A 23,388-nucleotide genomic window follows, 5' to 3' on the forward strand; every position below is an offset into this window, starting at 1 on the left:
TATTTACCTATTATAAAATACAATATTATTATTTAATTTCTCTTTCTGAGCTTGGGAGTTCACAGAAACGTTACACCGTTTTTTTCTGAAAACACATTCTCAATTTTATACTCTTTCTCTCACTTTCCCTAGTTCAAGCCGGATTTCGGCGATGGATGGCAATTATAAGTGTAACATGTCTCCAATACACGAGACTTTAGACCAGGTCACAGCATAAATTAATAGAGTACATTTTTCAACGATCTACTATCAAAAAAATAGAGAACATAACAAATCAGTATACTCTCATAGCTCTCTTACATTCGTGTGAGAGCATGTTAACTAGACCTACATGATAATTTCATTTCTCCTAATGTAAGTAACCCCAATGCAATCGGATCCGAAAATGACCATAAATAAAATTCGTTATTGTTTTCCCTTTTGTTTTTATTTTTGTTTTTATTTTGTTTATTCGAATTCTGCATTGCCAGCATGGCTGAGACATTCTATCGAAGTTCTTGTACTACTTTGAGTGCCTAGGGTCAGCGTGTTCAGCAAAAAGTCTTATCATCATCAATTACCACTTTGACGCGTAAGGTCATATATGTTTGCGTCGTATGCGTTTTTCCAAATAAACAACTTAAGCCTTTATCGACCATTTCGGTAGACAATAGACTGATGGGTCTCACATACACTTTATCAGGGTTACTCAATAGTATTGCATCAGTTTTGCGTAAGGTTCATGGGTAGCAATTGGGCCAATTCGTGTGCAATGTCTACATATTTTCGCTTTTCCATCCGCCACCTTCTATTATTATATTATTTTTTTATTTAAGTCCATCGATTTTGTAGATAACAATTTATTTTTATTTTCTCTTTTACGGCCTTCAGCAATAGCATAAAACGCAAAAACAATATTAGATAATATTGGGTCATTGCAGTTGCGGTCGATGTAATAATGTAAATCTGGAGAATAATGAATAGATATTTAAACTATTTAGAGAGCAGTTTTTAATAGTAATATTATCGTAGTTAGTATAATTACATTAATTCTTTTAGTTTACAAACTGAGGAATTAACAACCTAGCAAATCTGCTGTTGTTGCCAATTCAAAGTCAGTTACCTAGAACATTACTTTTTTTTTTGTAAAATGGTATCCATGCTTAACTTATTCAAGATTCTAAGAGAAGTTTCGGCATTTCATTCCAATTAACTAATAAGTCTAGATAGTAAATCGATTATTACCGAATTTAAAGATCATATAAGACTTTCCTGCTATGTACTCGTAATGCCGTTTCCGATTGATGAATCTAGGGTAAGTTTTTCAATTGAGATTCACTTTTAATGCAATCGGTAATGTTTCAACTTCATGATATTATATGAATATTTGATATAGTTTGGTCATTTGATGATTTTATATGAAATGGAAAAATTTGAATATCGTTCAGTAATAAACTATATAATAAAATATATATAATAAAATAATAAAATGCTTATATTTCAAAATTAAAGATGCGTTCGAAAAGTTTTGCTAATTAAATAATAACCAAGCTTTATAGTTTTCTTTCTTCTTTTCTAAATTTGGACATATTGGACATTTCCACTATACTCGAAATATTATTTTTATCACTGTTTCAACTTCTTCAACTCCACTTTTTTAATCTGTTTTTTATTTCTGTTTGCAAAAAAGTTATATAATAAACTATAATAACATTTCAGTGGAAATATTCCCTAAAAATTTTAAAAACTCTTCATTCTCTTCCGAATCGCGCCAACATTTATTTCTCTATATACGATTCAGAAACAACAAGTATATTATATCTATTGAGACGGCATATTATCTTTCTAGAATCTTTAGAAATGGAATCCTTATGTATTTATTATTTGTGAAAAGAATTTTCTTTAAACTATTTAGAAAAAAAATTTCCGTTAAATATTAATTTTTTCTGCTTCTTGAATAAAACGCAAGTTTTCTGTCAACTGTCCAATTTGGAAATTTTTATTCTAAGTCATATATCAGATTTAGTCCATTGTTAATTTATATAGTAAAATTTTGAATTTTGAATTTTGAATTTCGAATTTTGAATTTTGAATTTCGAATTTTAAATTTTGAATTTCGAGTTTTGAATTTTAAATTTTGATTAATTTATGTCCTAAACATTATAAATCCAATAAGTAGTTAATGCTGCCAAAAAAGTAAATGGTTGCCAAAATCTAATCAAAAAATTTGGTGGAGGTATATCCACAATAGGCTGTGCCACCTCCGGCATCCGTATGTCACTGTCGGTATCCTGTACGATTTATTAAAAACAAAATATTGTATTTAAAAACATTAAAAAAATTTTTTTTTCTAACTTACGCTTGGTATTCGAACACGGGCACGAACCCGCTTATGCTTATTCATTCCTTTTCGCTTACCTCCTTTACGTACCGGAGGTGCACGGCGCTTAACAATACGGCGGCGAGTCCCCTTCCGCTTTCCTCGACGCTTTGGCGGTTTTCTTGGTCGTTTGCTTTTACCTGTAGACGCCACCTTATTTGCTCGGCCACGAACAGCACCGCGACGAGCACCGCGACGGGCACCGGGACGTTTTATTGCTTTACGCACTGCGCGTGCCGCGCGCTTGTGCTGTCCGCGACCGACTTTTGCACGTTTTTGTGGCTGCTTGACGCCGCCAAATTCCGCCTTTCCGATAATTGCCAATTTTTCCTGTGTCGGTGTTAGGACCGCCGATTTAACTTTCTTTGCGCCTGAAGAAGAATGAAAGCGTTATTTCTGTTTGCGTGTCTTAAGAAACATTCAACTCACCTCTAGTCATGTTTACGCACAAGTTTAAAATACAAAATATATTGTTAAGATGTAAAACTATCTCTGGCGTAAAAAATATAAGCAAATTAAACTTTCAAAATCTATAACAAAATATAAGAGAGTTTTTGAAACTAACTCCAGAAAAAAAAAATTTATAATGAAAACAGTTTAAATAACATTCCATTTACAATTCATAAACAGAGAATTATGATTATTGAAACATGTGACAATGCTAACGTGATAATGATATATCATATATATCACCTATAGATTTAGGTGATGCCACTTATCGACTTGTCTAATAGCCATTTTAGGAAGTAGTTGTGGTTGTTTCATGAACTTTGGTCTCTCCGGTTGGTCTTATCTGCTACAGAATGTGTCTACTAAGTTTTGAAAGCTATATTACATCCAACTATGTCCAACTATACTCATGTTTAAACTGTCTATACTTTATGTATAGCCTACCTAGTATTTTAAAATATATTTTATTCCATGGTACCAACATTTTACTCGCTATATAAGTCAGTATCATTATACTGTCTTTGCGATTGCTGAAATTCTGACGGAAGTGCTAACCGGCATTTGTTCTTCAAGATGAGGGGCTGCAGATATGGACTACTGCCTTTGGAAACCAATTAAAAATGTGCTTGCACCGTTTCGGTCCATTCGAATAAAATAGATTGAGCTTAATTTCTATTCACTGTGTCATAACGAAAGGGTATACAATGCTAAAGTAGGGAATGAACTTATGGCCTCTTTTATAAGTTGCTAGTGCTTAACATGAAAAAAAATCGGAAATACGAACCAGTTTTTTCGCGGCGCACAGTGCGGCCGATTGCCGAAAAGCTGGCCAAAAATCAAGAAGTGAGGAAAATGATCTTAAAATTTCTGTTTTATAGCTTTTGGAGTCGCTAATTAAGAATTTTGAATCAGACTTAATATTCTCGAAATGGTTTACGCAATTCCACTACATATGGTATATACATATGTATATATGTATATTAATTGAATCATATTGAATCATATTGAATCATATTGAATCATATTGAATCATAATAATAAATAATTAAATTAATAAATAAATTAAATTAAGCTAGCTAGCTTTACGGCAATCGGCTGCACTGTGCAACATGTCGATTGAGGGAAAATATGTTCAAAGCAAAATGTTGCTGCGACTTAAGCAAATAGCAACAAAATACTTAACACAATTGTCGCTTAACGCTTTAGCAACAAAGCAATAGCAATTCGCTTCTATGGGAAGAGAACAACAACAAAACTACTTGCGCCCAAGTAAAGTATCGAAGAAGAAGCATGTGCAAGCAACATTTGCTTCGTGTGTCAACAGACGTACATTCAGTCAAGACGCAATTTTGTTGTTATTTTTTCTTTGGTGTTTCTTGTTTGGCTAATGCAGCGTGAGTTTAAAGCGATATTGTGAGGGTCACGCACACAAACATAGCCCTTGCTTTGTGTATGTCCATATGTTTGAAATTGCTTATACGTATAAGTAAGTACGTTATTATGTATGCAGTGTATGTGTGTGATATCAAGCAGTGTAATGAATCGGTTTTGTTGGTATTTTTTGTGCATTCTCGTATTCGTCATATTATTTACTTCACCTTTTCGCTTATAATTCTCATGGAGTTGAAACTTTTTTTTGGTAACACTGTTCGCATGTGCACAGACATTTATAATTGGATGAAATATTATCTCTTTAATATTTCTCGTGGTGGGACCCTTTGCGCAGCATTGAGTGTCCCGAGATATTATATACATTCATTTGGTTTAAGTAGAAAGGATTTTCGTTTGTTGGAAATGTTTATATAGAATGTCCTGTAATCGGACTGATTCGTTGTCGAGTCAAAATAAGAAATGCAAATACAGTCAGTAATGATATGTGGTTCGGATCAACCACTTATTCGTTAATCTGGGTCAGAAGTTATTTATGGTTTTGTAGGTGGCTATTTGCTTGCTTATGCACTTTATCATAAATATGGAGAATTTGTCATTTAAATTGTGGGTTACACAGATGGATTTCAAACTGATTATAGTAGTCATTGCCGCCCTATTTGACGTTAAAATTCAATTTATCTGTGAATTATATCAATAAGCAGTGGATTATTATTCAAATTTCATTAAGTTTCTGTAGTTAAAACATATATATAAACGCATATAAGACTTTCCTAGATTTCAGACAAGCTGTCGTCTAATAAAAGAAACTCTCAACTCACTATATCAAGGTCTTAATCTTATAACAATGTATTAACTCAATTTGATTACTACAAATTGATTATAGTTTTGAAATAATTGACATAACCTTTTAGTTGCAAACTAAATAAAATGACCAAAGTTGCCCATGACGTCGCCTATCTGTTTACCTGTCCTATCGCACACACAAACTTTCGTCCAATTGACCTCTGGACCTACCCCATTAAATTGGCCAGGTTCCTTTGGCTGGATCCAGGTTAACGTTCAATATTATTCCACCCACCCAATTCTCCCTATTCTCTTCCCCCTCCATCACCCCTAACCACTACCCACCCACTTCCTTACCCATGTAATCGTCTTGTACATCATTTCATGCTATCTGCTTACAGGTCTCAGCGGGTTACAACAACAATAACAACAACCAAATTTGCAGCTTAGATTCGTTTAGGAATCCTTTGCATCAAAGCTCACTTGAACCCAAATAATGACACGTTCTGTTACCACTAATGAGTAAATTTTAGAATGCCGAACCTGAAGGACTACGTTAAATCTACAAGTCAGAAGGTGTCAGAAGGTACTAGCAAGTGAGTAGCGTCAGTTTAAGAAGGTGCCGGTTTTTTCCCATTTTTTCTAGAAAATACTACATAATATATAATACATTATAAAGTACTCACTCAAAGCTTAGACAAATAACTTTTAAAATTTTAAATAATATCTCTCTCGATTTTATTAATCAATTCAATTTATATAATTAATACAATAACAAAATTAGTGTAAAGATTATAATAGCAAATGAAACTAATAACAAAACAAATTATGATATTAAAAATCGATTTTAAAGATTATTGATGTTGCAACTAAAGTAAAAACTTGAAGTAATTCAGTGTCACAATTGAGATTACTTAACACTAAAACAATAGAAATTATAACTACAGGTGCGTTTAAGAACTTTAAAAAATATATCATTAAGTAATGAAGCTATGCTTTCTTAAAAGGATACCAGCAAACTTATAAAACTTAGGAGACTTTGCAGGTCTCGTCGTGAACATGATCAACATTGGCATCGGTTTCATCGTCTTGTGCAGAGAGCGCTCCGCCTTGTAAAACCTTGTTTACAGCGGCACGCGCTAAGTAACCTGTTGTTTCAGTGAAGATTAATGAATAGAATGGTGACAAATCTTCCTTGTGTTCTATGCCATTATCCTATGAAAGGAAAATAAAATGAAAATTTATTCAATAGCAAAACAATTGTGATAAATAAGCACACTTACCTTGCAATACATCGAAAAGGCTTCACATAATATGTCGTCCAAGTCCAAGGCTTGTTTGAAGTGTAATTCTGGATTGCTACAATAATTTTAAAGTTCTTAATTAGTTTTTTTTTATTTAACTAATGCCTGAGAAGAAATTGCACTATATATTGATCAAGAACATTGACAATAAGATTATAAAATAGATTGAGCATACGCTCTGATAATACGAGTAATAATAATAATATTGCAAATATGTTCCTCCATAGAAAAGAAGGAAGACCCAAAATTACACGAATGAGAATGAGAATGGAGAATGATTATTTCCGCTATATGTTATTATTGTTTGTAGTCATGACTTTATCATGAACATAATAATAACATATAAATTAATATATAAATAAATAATAAAATAGAACATAATTAACACACTAACCGACTTAAAATTGTCGCAATAATTCGTAATAGTTCTACAGTTATTTGGCGCCGTTCCGGTTTGTCAATACAAATCAATGTTTCTTCCACGAGTAGGGAGAACGTCAATTCTCCACGACTCATATTAGTGAGCGTGGGTGATGCAGGTAGTAAATGGCCCTGCGTAGATATACCTTGCGGTGTACGTTGTAATATCTCCCAAATTAAATTATAAAAATGTTTTGGCACACGACATAAACAGCCTTCCAATTGACGTCTTTGTAGGGTTGTAAGCCTGCCAATAGATCAATTAATACGCACATTAATTTACTTTATCAATTCTAGAAAATTTTCTCTTACTTTTCTTCGACTGCCCATTCGCTAACCGTTAGCACCTTTTGCAGCAATATGCGTACTTGGTATGGTGACAAATTATCTAAATCGATTTGTTGCTGACCTGAGATTTGTAAATATATGCGCATAGCTTCCAAAACCCAACCAATGCGTATCTAAAAATACAAAAAAAATTTAATATGAAATAAATTTATATAAGTTAAAACATGAGCAAGCACTATTTTTTTTGTGTCACCCAAGAGGATCTGCTGGTCCTCGCTATGTGCTGCTGGAAGGGGTGTACGGGGTGTACCATCCCCAATTGTATCAGTCGTTTCCAACTTCTGAAATAGAAATCAATTATAATTTTTTGTTACCTTAAGTATTCCCTTAAACATTGATGGATTCGTAGCTATTAAGCGTCCACAATAAAGAACAACTTCTTGCTGCAGCACAGCTTGAATGACATTGTACGGCTGTACTGTTGTGTACATAACATTTTTAATTTCAGCCGGTGTCATAGGTTTATCAAAAACTGTTTCTTTTTGGCCAATAACGCCAACAGTTAATTCACGGCCATTGACTAATACAGTAGTTATGAAAGGACTTATAGAATCAACTATATGATGTAGTAAAGATGAGCAGTAACGTACAGCACGCCAATAACGCAGGGAGCCAGCACGATGATAAAGTTGTGTTAGTGCTTGGTTAACGCTAAGACCATTCACTTCAAAGTTTGGACCTTCTCTATTTAAAAGTATACCCCATAACTGACAGAGTGAGTATATTGACTCAGTATTACGGAGTGCTTCAATAATTTCATGTGTTGGTTTGAAATTGTAATGCTAAAAATTCAATTAAAAAACACAATAAATCGGTAAACTTTAAATTTATATGTAAGAGCAAAGAGTGCGTTTCAGAACTCACCTCAACAGAAACTTTTTCTTCAGTATAGGTTTGTGCTTTAGGTACATCGGTTAATGATTGATAGCCAATATATTCGTGATTTATCTGTGCAAAGGCATTCTCGTTGTCTGACAAATCACTTTGATTCATAAAATCCAAATGTTCTGTAATTATTTAATAAAATAAATTTTAAATTTATAAGCTATAAATTCTTAGCTTATAAAGTACTCAAGTTGGAAACTCACCTATGCAAGAACTGCTGATTAAATTTTGTAATCGCCCTATGCGCACTTTCATGCCATCACAATAACCTTTCTTTAACATAGCCAAGAGATCCAACATTTCTTTAAATTGCGGATCTCGCATATGTTCTTCACGTATTAACAGACACACTGTTGGCCTTCCTGATAGACGCCAATATTTTCCGACAAATTGCAGCTCGGTTTTAATATCGTCTATTAGCAATGCCATATCGCGGTATAAGTAAAAATCAGACACCTCGAATATTAGTGGATAGCAGAGCACAGTCATGCCGCATATGCGATATACTTTACTAGTCCCCAAAGAACCAACAGGACGCGGTGGACGACCCGAAAGTGCGACTTTATTGTTTACTCCCAAATGTTGATAAACTTTTATCAGTTCGGTGGAGGACCATATTTGTACAGGTTCAACCTAAAGTTCAATTAAAATATTAATAAAAACATTTAAAATTAAACTGAATTTCATTTACGCTTTTTTTAATGTATTATAATGTATATATTATAATTATAATAAATATTTTTTTCAATATAACAGAAATAACATAAATAAATGATCATAGGTTCTGTGAATAAGCGTAGTCAAGAAAGACTACGGCATGAGCCGTCTCCCGTGAAATTGTGTTTGAAGATATATTTTACAATAATAAGGTCTGTTATAGAGTTAGGAGTCTGTTATAATGGGACCTTTTCTATCGTAAAAATTAAATATTAAACTTATTGATTACTGCGGTGAAACAACATTTTGCTTATATTTACAAAAATAATTTACTTTACTATACCGTACCCCATTGTCCCGTGTCATGGCTACGCTTATGTGAACAATTATAAGCTAATATTTTTTTTGCGTACATTAGATAATACTGAAAATGAACAAAATTATACGGTTCCTTCTATTCAAAATATTTCTTAACAGTTCTACGAAGAAATTAATTATTTCCTATCTCAGGCGTCGAGATTTTTTATTACACCAATTTTCTCAATTTATTAAACGTGAGATGTCACCTAGTGCCCATCTAGGCATCACTTGCTGAAAGTTGCAATTTTACGACAATGTATATGTAGGTTATATAGGTTAATACTAAAAGTGATATCTTCAATATTGTCGTTTTAAACAAACTACATATTTGTCATTTTCTGATACCTGCGCTATAAAATTTTATGACAGTTTCAATATGGGTTACTACTGGCAGTGAAGCGTTCATAACTGTCATAGCGCATTCTCATGTGATCCTTTTTAAGAATTTTAACCTAACGGTCTAATTTTTATTAGTATAAGTGAAAGTTTTCATGAAGCTTTTTAACCCAAGATATAAGTGGACCGTACAGTCCACTCTCCAACTTCATTATACTTGAGGATAGAATAATTTACCAGTACCATTTTTAATAAAAAGAATATCTGAATAATGCAGTTTTGGCGCTCTTTGATGACTACACTTTAATACCGCCATCTTTTCTCCTTGAATTGATGCTATATTGAAATAATACTCTGTATAGTATAATATTCTACTCTATAATAGTATAATGATTATACAGTATTTGTAATATGTTTTATTTTTATATAATTAAGAGTAATGGTAAGTTGTGTTTTTGAACAATATTTGGTACTTACCTCATGTGGAGTTTGAGTTTGAATGCCATAAGTTGCCATCATAGCTTGCAAACGCATTGATTCGGCGATCAATACAATTTGCACTACCAAATCGGTTGCAGTGCCCTACAAAATAGATCGAAATTTAAGAAATGCATTTTCTTGAAGCTGAAGTAGATAACTGTTCAAAAGGAAGGTTGCACTAAAAACTGAAATAATTTGCAACATTGCAAGATGCACGGTCGAATGCTTCAAATAATTCATTCATATTCTTTTATTTTTTTATTTTTTAAGTGAAAATTTTAAACGCAAATAATTTCATTACAAAAACAAGAATTAAAAATACTAATAATTACAGATAATGCTAGTTACAATAACAACAACAATAGCAGGAGAGGAAGAAGCATGCAACACAAATAAAATTAATTTAACAACAACAACAACATTAACTTTAAAATTTTAAATTTTAAATAATAAAAAAAAAACAAATTTACAATTTTAATAAAATTTTTAAAACATTTATTCAGTAGTGCAAGTGCCCGGAGACCTTTTCAGAACACTTCTCGTGCAACAAACCGACGAAAGTGTAGCCCCAAAGGGTGATTTTAATGTCAAGGGTGAAGTTCAAGGAATTCGTGAAAGAGAGAAATTAATATAACTTCTCTCTAGAAAAAATAAGTTCACTCACAAGTAAATCAAAAGAATATACATAATATCATATGTAGTGATAATAATGATAATGGATATGATATGCTATATTTATTTAAATATTTTGATTTATTAATTGATGAATCGAAGGATTGTTGAATTCGATGAAGTAAACGTAGATATTTGTAAGGAAAATGAAGTGAAAAGAAGAAGAAATAGTTAGGAAGAAAATAAGAGTTGAGAGATAGAACTAATACAGGTTGCTAAACTACTCATAGCCACAGTGTTGTCTTGATCTTATGAATGACATTGAGTTTGGGAGGAAATTATTAATCGTTACTACCTAAAAGTAAACTGCTATTTTGAAAAGTTATCAACCATTTATGACGGAGAAGGAGCAAAGAACTAACATGATACTAACACAATAGTAATTATAAAGATCACAAAATAGCGTTACATATACAAGGTGAGATGAAAAAACTGCAACAAAGTAAAACGCCATAATTTTTTCATTTTTTTTAAATTTTATTGAATGAAAGCAAAAAATGTCGGAAATAACATCAAATTTGAGAATCGGTTTAGATTTGTTCGTATTGGCCACCTTTGGCACGAACTATGGCCTTCAAACGGCCAATGAAACCATCACACGCTGCCCGAAAGTGGCTCTGCGCTATTTTGTCCCATTCTCGGCGAAGCGCTTGCTTGAGATGATCGACACTTTGGTATTTTTTAGTGCCAACCTTGCTTTCCAAAATACCCCAGGCACAATAGTCCAACGGATTGGCATCCGGAGATTTTGGTGGCCATTGTGCGGTGGAAATGAAGCGAGGAACCTCATTTCTTAACCATTCTTGGATGGCGCGTGCTGAGTGCGATGGTGCTGAGTCCTGTTGGAATGTCCAAGGTCTGCGGCCGAAATGTTTGCGTGCCCAGGGCTTCAGAACTCCCTCCAAAATATTTTCGCGATAGATTTGCGCATTTAATTTGACACCACGGTCGATGAATACGAGCGGCGAGCGACCATCGGCTGTTATGGCGGCCCACACCATCACCATGGCCGGCTTTTGAGTTGTGATGGCCAACCGAAGTTGCAAATTTTCAGCTGACCTCTCTGGCAAGTAAACACGATCATTTTGTTTGTTTACAAACTGCTGGATAACGAATGGTTTCTCATCGGAGAAAACCAAATTCGGCAGTTCACCACTTTCGGCCAAGCGAAACAACTCTTTAGCTTTTTCGAGTCTAACTTTTTTTTGCGCATCAGTAAGATCTTGCACTTTTTGGAACTTGAATGGCTTTAGTCCAAGCTCATTTTTCAATATTTGCCGAATGGCATATTGCGATATGTTCAGCTCACGAGCCATTTTTCGTCCACTGCGACGCGGATTTCGTTCAATTCGCTTTTTCACTTTTCGAACCATTTCTGCCGATGTTGCTGTTTTTTTTCGTCCACTTCCTTGACGTCGGGCTACGCTACCAGTATCATGGTAACGAGCGATGGTACGAGACACAAAACATTTATTCACTTCTAAATGCTGGAGGGCTCTAACGATAGCCACTTGTGGTTTTCCAGCCAAATGCAAAGCAATCACACTATCACGCTTGAATTCCATCACAAATAACTTTTTTTTTGAAAAATTCCCACCAAAATGCTTTTGTGCGCTTGTAAACAATATAATGAGCTGTCACTAGAATAAATCTGACAGCTGTGGGACGAGCGGTTTAGAAATGACAGCAGTCTGAAGTTGGTTGCAGTTTTTTCATCTCACCTTGTATACATTTTTACATAATATGTATTATATGTGTATGGGTATTATTTATAAACTTATATATAAATAAAGATGCATATAAAATAAGGACATAGTCACAAAAACTTAGGAAATAAAATTATAACATAATGTAATAGATTATAATGTGATGTACATATAATGTGAATAATAAATAATAAGTACATAATTTCATATATTGAATAAAATTATTTATTATTGAAATGGTGTCAATTATGTGAAAAATAATGATTTAAATGCCTCTCTTCCTTACACTGAAAGTTATAATAAAAATAATTTTTATAATCACGATATAAACTATGGTTCATATTCGTTTAGAAAAAAAGTATTCGGCGTTCTAAAATTCACTAAACTTTCAAGGGCCACAATTTTGATATTAATATATACATATATTCGCGATTCTGCAACAAAAACGATTCTGAGCTAGAGCGCGAAGTTCGTTCGATGTCAGATCAAGCAACTTCATTTCAATATCTATTGATAAGTACCAGATGGCATGCAGTATGTCAACACTATGACCAATGACATAGCAATTTCTTATTTTTTTCTTATTTAAAAAAACTATACTGCGGCCTTTTTATTCTTACTTTTTTCACATATACTTTATTATTTCATTTTTTTAAAATTGGTTATTTTTTTTTTGTTTTGGTTTAAAGATATATTTAGTGGGTCGAATTTCTAACTACAAATCACATGTTGTAGCAAATGTTAATGGATATATTAATATCTAATGGATACGATAATTATATATGAAACGATTGAAATTCCACAAACTTTACCAAAGTCGGGATGGCTATAAAGTAGGTAATGGAAGGATAAGATTTATTGTGAACTGCTTTCACATAGCCAAATGATTTATTCGCATCCTATTCCCAGAATTAATGTTATAGAAGCAAGCCACTGAAGTAAATATGGGAAATGTTTCACCATAATAATGTAAGGCTACGAATGAATTGGTTATCAATTGAGAGGCATTGGTTAGAAAGTTTAACTGTCTCTATCATGTCTCTTTGATATTTTATGCCCAGTATATCGTTTATTCCGATTTCTACGATAATTTGAAAATAGTAATACGAGAAGTACTTAATTTTCTTTCTCCACTATAAAATGATAAAGTTTTTAATAATATAAAGCAGCGGGTAAAATGGGTTGGACATGTGATAAAAATGCCGGATATGGAGTACCACTTAAGATTTATGAAAACGAAGTGGGAACCAGCCGAAGAAGAGGGCGACCAAGAAAGCGAAAGAAAGACAGTGTGCAGCAGGACTTAGAAGAAATAAACATAAGAAATTGGAAAACAAAAGCAAAAAACAGAAAAGAATGGAAGATTGTTCTTAAACAGCCTTAGGTCCTACATGGACTGTATAGTCAAGGATGATGATGATGATGGTGATGATGATGATGATGATGATGATAATAATATAATAATAATGATAATATTTTTTTGGTAATAGTAACAATACTTGACATTTTTTAGTAATATAAAAAAGTGATATGAATTAAAATTATTGTAAGTCACATATTGATATGGAAATGGAGAATCAAAAGTTTTATAAACTATTGCCCTTGGCACCAGTCTACAGTGCACGTTGTACATCGAAATCTCACATATTTGTCAACCATTATACTTAGTACTTGACAAAGACGGTCTGCAGCAGAGTTAAATGTTCTTCTATATCTTTCATTGCACATTGGAATAAATATTTCAAAATGTTAAATTATAATTATACCAATCAAAGAAGCAAAAGTAAAAGTATCAGAAACAACTACAATAACTAATTTTTATTCATTTTTTTTCTTTTGGTGGAAACAAGCGTATTTCTATTAATTTCGTCTATTCCAATTAGGTGTGTAAGTCCAAGTTTGTACAAGGATTTGATTGTTTCTCAAAATATTTACATTTTTTGTGTATTTTGAAAATTTGCTAAAAACAGCTTAAAAAAATTAAATAAAATTAATTGAAATTTGCTTAATACTTTTTACTTTTTTGTTATATTTTTTTTTTTAATTTCTAACTTTGTTATTAGAGTGGATCCATGAGAGGAGCTATAGCATTTCGTCTATGATTTTTTTTTTAATATATAAAAAACTACACATATTTTATGACGAATATTCTATATATAATTCCCAATTTAATTGCATATTTTTAGGAATAAGTAAAATGTTACCTTAGCCAATTTTCGGTTTCTATGAACAATGATTTTAAATTGTTACCGGAAGAGGAGAAAATTTTTTATATAAAAGAGTTAGAGATTAGCGAACGAACCAACTAAGAAATGCTAAGGCTCCACTTTTAGTGGATCAACTGAAATAGTTAAGCATTAGTGTGCGTGTATAGAAAGAGTGTGTCACTTATAAATTACCTTTATTGCATCCAGAATTAAAGGTACTCTTGGATTCTAGCAGGAGTTGTGAAAATGTTATATAGGTTATCTTCATTATTACAAAATTAGTTCTTATTACTACTTTATTTATATGTATACTATATAAACTATTTATTTACTTTTCTATGTTTTTTTTTTTGTTTTTTTTTTTTTTTGTTAAAATTATATTTTTTTGGACTTTGTTTTGCTGAACATGCCATAAAATACCAGTTTTAATGGGTTTTGCGCCAAATACAATAGTTTTTTTTAATATTTACTAACTTTAACAAAAAAAAATTTAACTATTCAAAATTAAATTTAATTTCAAAAATTAATTACAATAAACAACAAAAAAAAATCGTATTAGAACAACAACAAAACTATAAAACAAAACCTAAAATTACTTACAGTGCCCGGCTTAGCCTATTTTGGGTTGGAAAAATAAAAGAAGTTTTAGAAATAAAATTAAAAGTTTAACAAAAAATTTAAAAATTAATTTTATAGTTTAAAATTTCTTTTTAAATAAAATATATGATTTTGAATTTTTTTTTATAATATATACAATAAATGCAATAACAACACAAGGACAATTTGTTAGTAGTGTAAAAAGATGTGTGTTAAGATTATGGGTCCACAAATTTAATGTAAAACAAGGTTCCTTGCAAGAAGCGCCGCATATGAAGCACAGTATATATATATATAGTATATATATAAAAAAGATGACGTCTAGACCTAAAATTTATATATGATAACTTGTATAAGTGATTACGTGAGAGAAGCAAACTTCAAGCAAATTGTTCAAGAGCATCAACATTTTTATATACCATTCATTTTAATAAAAACTTCAACCCATTCCACTCTATTTCATTCTACTTAATTTCTATTTATTGGACATATTATCGACATCTGATTTGTATGTTTAAAATAAAAATCAATGAACATTGTTTTTGAAACTTCAAAATATATAAAGTATATTAAGACGACACTTTACTTTACACAATTTCAAACCATAATCTATACAATACTTTGTAATATATAATTAATATAAATATATAATTTTATATATAAAATCTAGAACACATAAAAATTCATTGCTTTGCTATAATTGCTAAGCGCATTCAATAAATTCTCTATAGTTGCCTATTTCACGCAACTAAGACCTCATTTTTCTTAGTAGATAAACCTAATACTCTTATGAAACCTCTAAATGTTATTGCTAAGGACCATTCGCTTTCACCTACCCATATAGTTGGGAAAGTAGTAAAAGCTTTAAAATTGTTGCCGGAATTGTCAGAATGGATGACGATACTCCACCGAAAAAAGTGTTTGAAGCAGTAGTTGGAGACAGAAGGCGTAGAGGTAGATCGTGTCTTCGGGGGAGTGATCAAGTTAAGCAAGCACAAACCGGACTTAATGTACAAACCTGAAGAATGTACGCATGTAGCAGAGGCGCCTGGGGTGACATACTGTGTCAGACCGAAATCCAGTAACGGATTCCTACGGCCAAATAAGTAAATAAGTAAGGATACATGATATAACAGACTTACATTCATAAACTTAATTAGTAACACCTGTGTTATATCATGTAACTGATTTATTGTTTTAATAAATTATCTTGAGAAAATATTGTGAAAACAACAGACTATAAGAGAGCATATTTAATAAACAACACAGAAAACCTATTTTAAATGCCTCGAAACCAATGAAATTTTAAGGAATCTAGCCACCTCAATAAAATGAAGCCATAAATCGATAGGGATTAGTTGGTGTGTACGATGACATTTGAAAACTGAAAACAGATCACCGTCGTTATGAGTAGAGTATCAATTGAAACTCACCGACACACTAAAAGCAAGTAACTCAAAGGATTACAAGATACAGCACAATGGGACGGGAATAGAGAATATAATATGAAATGAGGTAAGAGTAAGAATCACGAAATATGTAGAACGTTGAGTCTAATCTGAATCTAGATGGAGAAATCTTTCCACCTTCACAGATCCAAGCTATAAACCAATAGCGCACACAGATACGACACATACCGGAAATGGACGTATATTTACGCGTTACAAGTAACTATTTAGCACATGTCTATAACCTGATCTCAATTGAACAAATACAATTCTTACTACGCAAGGAAAATGTCTTTCATCTTCAGAAAATTAATGCGGAGAAATCCATGCTATTAGACAAACGTGATCGCGAAGAGTATCCTCTATTACTATTTGGTGTGGATGACGTAAAAACGTTGTTTACAGCCAAGGATTAGTATCTATACGTGACTGGTAACTGTACACGATTTATCCTAATTTTATTTTTTTGACAATGGCATTTTTTGCTGCGAGAAAGTCGTGTTAGAAATTCATCTTAGATATTTACACCTTAGATATTTCAGGTGTATTGTAAGCCTCATTTCGATGCCAATATGATCTCGAAAAACACAATACTGTAATATACGGATAAATGGCAATTGCCGCTCGATGATTATTAACTACACTGATGGGTTGCCTCTATTGACACCCTATACTCCAATGAGAGATACAGGAATTGATGATAATAATGATGACTCACCTCCGTTACGTTAGGTGTCGATGTATTCTAGAAACGAAGAAAAACATACACGAAAATAAAGTGAAACGAGAGATGTACTAACTGTAAAACCATTAAAATGACAATAGCTATTGTGATGATTCTCCAAAAATTATCTTAGATTACTCTTGAAGATGGTGGGCACATAATATATAGCGGTTCAAATGCACGGTATTGAGTTTTACCAAGACAGCATAAGCATCAAATCTGTGTGACTTTATAATCGGGAAAAACTCTTTCATAGTAAAATTATTGCAAAAATTATCATGACAGTCTTCAAATAGAAAATAGTTATAAATATATATATAACATACTTATATTTTATTCTAGTAATACAAAAACAGGACTACGTTCTGTTTTTCAATCGCAAAAAAGTTTTAAAAATAATTTCTTGTTTTTAGAAAATGGTGAAAAATTATAGAATAAGTTTCACATGCTCATTATAGATAACATATATTATTATATACTGTTTAGCATACTAAATTCCTAGAAATGAGTATATGTTGTATGTGTAGAAAATCATTTTATAGAAATTAGGGAAAAAATTTGTTTTCAAATAAATATTTAGAAACAATAATCATGACACTAAGTGAAAACATATTTCATAAAAAGAAGTTTTACTCAAAAGTGCTTTAGGAAACTAAGATTATTCATAAATCGGACTATATATATTATAATGCCAATATGCAATATCGGTATATATGGTATAAGAAAATGATAATATAATCAAAATCAAAAAACAAAAATTTCTGTGTAAAATACGAAACAAGTCAAAATAAAAAATTGCAAATATGTGCTTTGATTTGCAAATGAAAGCAAACGTGAAGTATAAATGAACTGATTTTTGAAATAATTTAGTTAATTTTAAGCTAGATACGTAACTAGTTACTAATACTTTGAAAAATTTTGATTTTTAGAATTTTGTTTAACTGTTGACTTACGTTATGTTTCTCATCGAAGGCTTTTCCCTGCCGTTTTTGGATTTGGATATTGCAACCATTTTACAAAATGTTTTTATGTGGAATTTTGTAAGGGATTTGTTAAGTAGCGAGGGTTGGGGGAATTATGGTAGAGCGGACAAAAAACAAAAATATATGTATATATATTTGTATGTATAAACAGCCAATTATATTATAAGTATAAATCAATACGCGCTACTAATTAAGAATATATAATCAAAAATAAATATCAAGAGTATTGTTAAACACAATATATAACAAAACATAAAAATCGTAACAATAAAGTTAAATAAATAATTATCAGCTCAAGTAGTTATAAATAGTTAACCAACCCTATCGAAAAATACCAAAAAGCTATATATCAATTTTTATATGTCAGTATGGTACAGAGCAGCTGTACAACAAAAACTTACCTGAAAAGCAGAATAGCGACCGGCACGACGAGGTCGATTGTAGCTGGGTAAATAACGACGAATGGGATCCAGTTCATTGATGTGCAACAGACCAGCTGTAAGCAGTTGGGCTATGATGAATAGTGACTGCCCCCACAGAAATAGTGATTGCGAGGGTGCTCTTACATAGGAACCTTCACCGTCAGGTGCATAGTACATGGTAACGACTGGATCGCCATAGGCATCGGTGTGCAAGCAACAGCGCAACTCATTTTGATACTCTTCAATTTGCTCATTGTTATTCTTAAAGACACCATCGATTATCATCACAATGAAAAAGAGTGGCCATTCGCACTCATTGCCTTCGAAATCTTTTATTTCGCCAGTGTGATAATATCTGCAACGTAAGAAAACTATAAGCTAAACAAATTCATTAACTACAATAGTTTTAATGCTAAATCATATACCTTCTGTTTTTATCTTCAAATTTGCTTAGAAAACCGTCTCGACTAAAGCGTTTGAAACCTTTTTTACTGCGTAAACGTGTGATAACATTGTGCTTTGTTTGTTCCACTAAACGTTCTTCATGCGAAGCAAAAGCAGGAAACGACAAAGTTAACAGAAGTGACGCATCAACACCCTGAAATATTGTATATTGCATTAGTTATTATTTCAAAAAAAAAAAAATAGCTACTAATATTCTAATTTTTTATAATAAAAAAAGCTTAAATACAAAAAAAAAGAGCAAAAAATAAATTACGTAAAAAGAAGTTTCAAACAGTAGTGAGCTACAACAACTAAAATTATTTTTATATTATTTTAAGTTCAAAAATAGTTTTAATAATAGATCTATGAATAACCTATGAATAATAAATGTCTTAACTCAACGATAAACAAATAATGTAGACTTTAATTTGTTGTTTACTTATTCACAATTTGGTACACATCACAGTTTATATATAGTTTTCAGAAAACACTATACAAAAATTGTATTTACCTTTGAGCTTGATTCTCTTGGTAGCATAGTTTCGAAAATACTACGATTACGATTATGTGCATCAATATCAACATAAACGACACTCCATGAAGCACCTTTTTCACCAAACAAATTACAGCCATTAACGGCTTCCAAGGCTGACTTGGCCATGCCTGCAAAAAACAAAAATAAAATTAATTATCACAAATTCATACATTCGTTAAAAATAACAAAGATTTAATTAAAATTATATATACAATACTTTTTACTGTATTAGAACAATGCATAATTTGGTAACTGGACGCAAATATTATTTAATATAGTTAATACTACTGTATTAAACTTGAACTCTCACAAATTCGAATTGTCTAGAAATTAGAACCAAATATTTCAATACATTCTATGAACTAAAAGTTCTAAAATTACTTTAATGCACACTTTGATGAAATGCATTCAGAAATGCAAGTTCAAGACGGATCTGAATTTGAGTTCAATACTGATTATTATACGATAAATAACAGTGAAGATGACGCTCCCAATCCATACCAAATGTGTCGCATTCTGAAGCGATTGAAAAGAATAACTAATTTCCTACCGATCACATGACCAATCTTTTAACTCTCCGTAATGAAAACATTGTAAAAAAATAAGACTTATTCAAAAAACAAACAAACATTATTGAATATTCTATACAATAATGTGAAACAAAGTTTTTATGTAGAGTTTTAATTTTTTGATCATTTTTTATAAGAATAAAAAAGTGCAGAAATTAGAACTATTCACAAATTCGAAACCAAGCGTTTCGAATTTGAAATACATCTACTGTATTTCAAATTCTAACTAAATACTAAATATTCTTTGTAATAAAAATATTTGGAAAAAAAATATTTATAAATAAGTTCGTAAAGTTCCCAACAGATCTGCGTTTAAAATCTATGGGGGTAAAATACGTTTCCAACACACAACGAGAACTGTTCTGATTCAATTAAGGTCTGGATATAGCTCGCGTTAATCACTACCCAACTGCTGTGTTACTAAAGATATTGACCATCTGTTTTTATATTAAGATACAAACTTAAATTGAAGCTCTAAAATATGCTATCTATATTTCTTTCTCTGGTTGTGGATTAAGTTCAACATTCGTACCTATTCCTTTTCTCACTTTTACAGGACGATCTCTTACTTTCACCATCCTATCCAGGTGAGAAAGTTTTGTTACATTTTTATTAATTTGTCTTGCGTGGTGAGGGTTTTCACAACAATAACAACAACTTTACAGCAAATTTGTACAAAACCTGAGGCACTTTATAAGATATTTAGACAAGAAAGTTGATTACAACGCAACTGCATTATTAGTATCTCACAATTTAATTTCTAGCATTCAAATATAATTCTATAATATAATTTCATAATTAAAAACTATTATTGAAGCAAACATAATAATGGGGTTCTTTTTAAAGTCGAATACGATAGTCAGCATTCGATGTAATCTTCACTGCTCAAACTTGTTCATAAGCAAATAAATAATCTTACTTAGGGTTATTATTGAATAACAGAACACTTTATGCCTGCATTACAAGTGAGTAAAATATTTGTTTATAATTTTATAATGTGAGAACTGAGTTTCATAACTAACCTGATTGAATTTCTGTCTCATCTCTCACATTACAAATAAATTTGTAAATGTCTACGTTATCTGACACTGCAGATATCATTTTCTTATTGACTTTTAATTTCAAAACAATGATTTTACGTTTGAAACGAACTACATATTTCTTCATGTCCAAGAGCTAATAATCTAACTAAAGCATAGTTACTATGCAAAAAATGTAGCATAAGGCTTAAGCACTGTGACTGTAATTCTAAAGCAATAACCACCTCACTAGCATAACTATTTAAACAATTAGTAAATTTATATTTTATTGTTTACCAATGGACGATGCATGAATTTCGGGTGTGCCATTATTGTATTTTGAGCCCCGTTCCCACATCCCAAAATCTGGTGTACGATATGCACGTTCAACATAATAAACTAAATTTTGTACGAATGCCACTTCATCCTGTAAACGAAATATATCAAAAATTGTAGAGTAATTAAATTAAAGTAACATACCTGAGTATATATGATTTGTAAACCCGATGTAATCATCTGCACCAGAAATATTATATACAATGACACAACATCAATTTGCAAATGATTGTACAAATCATCAGAATAGATTTCTTCGCCGGTATGCAAATGAAATTTACTATGCAAAGCGTGTTGGTTCGATTGTTGTTTTTTGAAAAGTTCTACACGTGATGCCTGTTTCACCCAGCATTCCAGTATACCACGCATACACTTCACTGTGGATTGTCCAAGTTCATACGACTTACCGCGATCATCATCAATACGTCTATAGGCTTGATATAAACTCCATACAGCAGCAGCACAATAAACACTATCACGCACAGAACCAACCTGTTGGTCTGTGCTCATTACGGGAAACAGACCAGTAATTGGACTCTGGAAGCGCAGTAACTGCCGTTTAACTATTCAACAGAAACATATTGACAATATTTAAATAAAATTTATAAATATTAGCTGAATCGCATATTATAAAAACATATAAATTGCATTATACAATCTATTATATAAATTATAATAGTTAGTACACATTTATATGCATTTTACAAGCAGCTGCGTTCTTTTGCTTGCGTGCGCTATTTGTTGCGCAGTAGCGCGCAACTCACCGATTCCATAGTAAATATCCAATTGCTTCACTGTATCCTCATAGTTGGACGTTTTCAGAAACTGGTCCAAATTTATATCTTCCAAACTATTTTGTCGGCCTGCTGTAGATGGCGTTACGGAACGCATTCCACTGCTTCCTGGCGTTGTCACAGTTATGCTAAGACTATGTGCCATGTTCCGTATAGAAAATTTTATATATATTGATAAAAAAATTCAACGCTACTCACGTTTTTGGCACGTCACGCATAGCTAAATTATGCGTTTGGTCCTGTCTGCCCTTTTATTGTTGATTTAATTAAAACGTTCTCACCAAATCAAACATAATTCATATACCCTTCAAACGACAAAAGTCAAATTTTTTTTATTTCTTTATTATTGTTGCCATGCTTCTTCTTATGCTTTTTTTGCAAACAGCTGTTTCTAAGTTAACACAGGGCAACACAGCAACACTGAAAAGAATATTGAAAATTATTTTGGTACGTTAAATAATTTATTTTATTATTGATATTGTATTACAGTTTGTTCAAAAATATAGTTATATTTAATTAATATAACTTACTATACTAAATAACTTAAATATCTTTATTTGATTTATTGAAATAACAACTTATATAAAACACAAAATAGTTTTATTTAATTTAAAATAATTAATACTTGTTAAATTGAATTAATATTAATTTTGTATAAAATAAGACATTATTGATGCACATATGTTACATAATATATTATACTCAAGTCTAAGTGGAACAATAAATAGGTCTGTTCTACGAGCTACTAGTACTACTCGAGCAACAAACAAGTAAAGTATAAATTAAGAGTAACACAAATAAAATGCCAAATTACGTTCTTTATACAAATTTTCATGGAACAACTATGTGCAAAATCTAGGGAAAACACCAGTGCCGCGCACATAAACAATACTAAAATGTAAATTCAAACCAAAACAGTTATAAATAAAATCTACGAGAAAAATCTGTATAGCATTTTAAAATTTCAACAGGCATACAACAGTATTTCAATAACATACCCGCTCTCTTTTACTCTAAAATTTGCTAGTGGAACGCAATTGTGTATACACAGAATTACATGAAGTTATTATAAGTAGCTCGTGGAACAGACCTATAATAAATCTATTACATATTCATTTAATAAAAACAAAGATTTTATTAAATACTTATAGCTCAGAT

At 31.6% G+C, this 23,388-nt stretch overlaps 2 protein-coding genes across 6 annotated transcripts; both read right to left on the reverse strand.

Annotated features, from left to right (window-relative positions):
* Window positions 1–2,100: 2,100 nt before the first annotated feature.
* LOC119689799 (late histone H1-like) lies at window positions 2,101–2,941 on the reverse strand. The gene is made up of 3 exons (XM_038104707.1): window positions 2,789–2,941; window positions 2,339–2,730; window positions 2,101–2,270 (listed from the first exon to the last, which is right to left on the reverse strand). The coding sequence occupies exons 1-3, from the start codon at window positions 2,796–2,798 to the stop codon at window positions 2,133–2,135; spliced, it is 540 nt and encodes a 179-aa protein (XP_037960635.1). The 5' UTR covers window positions 2,799–2,941; the 3' UTR covers window positions 2,101–2,132.
* Window positions 2,942–5,690: 2,749 nt separating this feature from the next.
* On the reverse strand, window positions 5,691–22,588 carry LOC119689798 (probable phosphorylase b kinase regulatory subunit beta). 5 transcript variants are annotated; one of them, XM_038104701.1, is made up of 17 exons: window positions 22,429–22,588; window positions 22,201–22,364; window positions 21,581–21,999; window positions 21,398–21,527; window positions 19,489–19,640; window positions 18,959–19,131; window positions 18,513–18,888; window positions 14,960–14,974; window positions 14,552–14,587; window positions 9,772–9,876; window positions 8,145–8,574; window positions 7,921–8,063; window positions 7,371–7,838; window positions 7,021–7,169; window positions 6,683–6,955; window positions 6,268–6,343; window positions 5,691–6,199 (listed from the first exon to the last, which is right to left on the reverse strand). In XM_038104701.1, the coding sequence occupies exons 1-17, from the start codon at window positions 22,446–22,448 to the stop codon at window positions 6,014–6,016; spliced, it is 3,315 nt and encodes a 1,104-aa protein (XP_037960629.1). In that variant the 5' UTR covers window positions 22,449–22,588; the 3' UTR covers window positions 5,691–6,013. The 5 variants fall into 5 exon arrangements, with proteins under 5 accessions (XP_037960629.1, XP_037960630.1, XP_037960632.1 ...); XM_038104702.1 differs by lacking the exon at window positions 14,960–14,974; XM_038104704.1 differs by lacking the exons at window positions 14,552–14,587; window positions 14,960–14,974 and adding an exon at window positions 18,082–18,108.
* Window positions 22,589–23,388: the final 800 nt, after the last annotated feature.

Source organism: Teleopsis dalmanni, chromosome X, assembly GCF_002237135.1.
Source record: "Teleopsis dalmanni isolate 2A chromosome X, ASM223713v2, whole genome shotgun sequence".
NCBI classification, from domain to species: Eukaryota; Metazoa; Arthropoda; class Insecta; order Diptera; family Diopsidae; genus Teleopsis; species Teleopsis dalmanni.

What these genes read in the sequence shown, in the direction of transcription:
- LOC119689798 (XM_038104701.1), bottom strand. Translation starts at nt 22,448, where the DNA reads ATGCGTGACGTGCCAAAAAC. An exon ending in TAATTCTGGATGCAATAAAG is followed by an intron (nt 9,877 to 14,551) that starts GTAATTTATAAG and finishes TCTATTTTGTAG; the next exon opens with GGCACTGCAACCGATTTGGT. An exon ending in AAACTCAAACTCCACATGAG is followed by an intron (nt 8,575 to 9,771) that starts GTAAGTACCAAA and finishes ATTGAACTTTAG; the next exon opens with GTTGAACCTGTACAAATATG.
- LOC119689799 (XM_038104707.1), bottom strand. An exon ending in CCCGTGTTCGAATACCAAGC is followed by an intron (nt 2,271 to 2,338) that starts GTAAGTTAGAAA and finishes TAAATCGTACAG; the next exon opens with GATACCGACAGTGACATACG.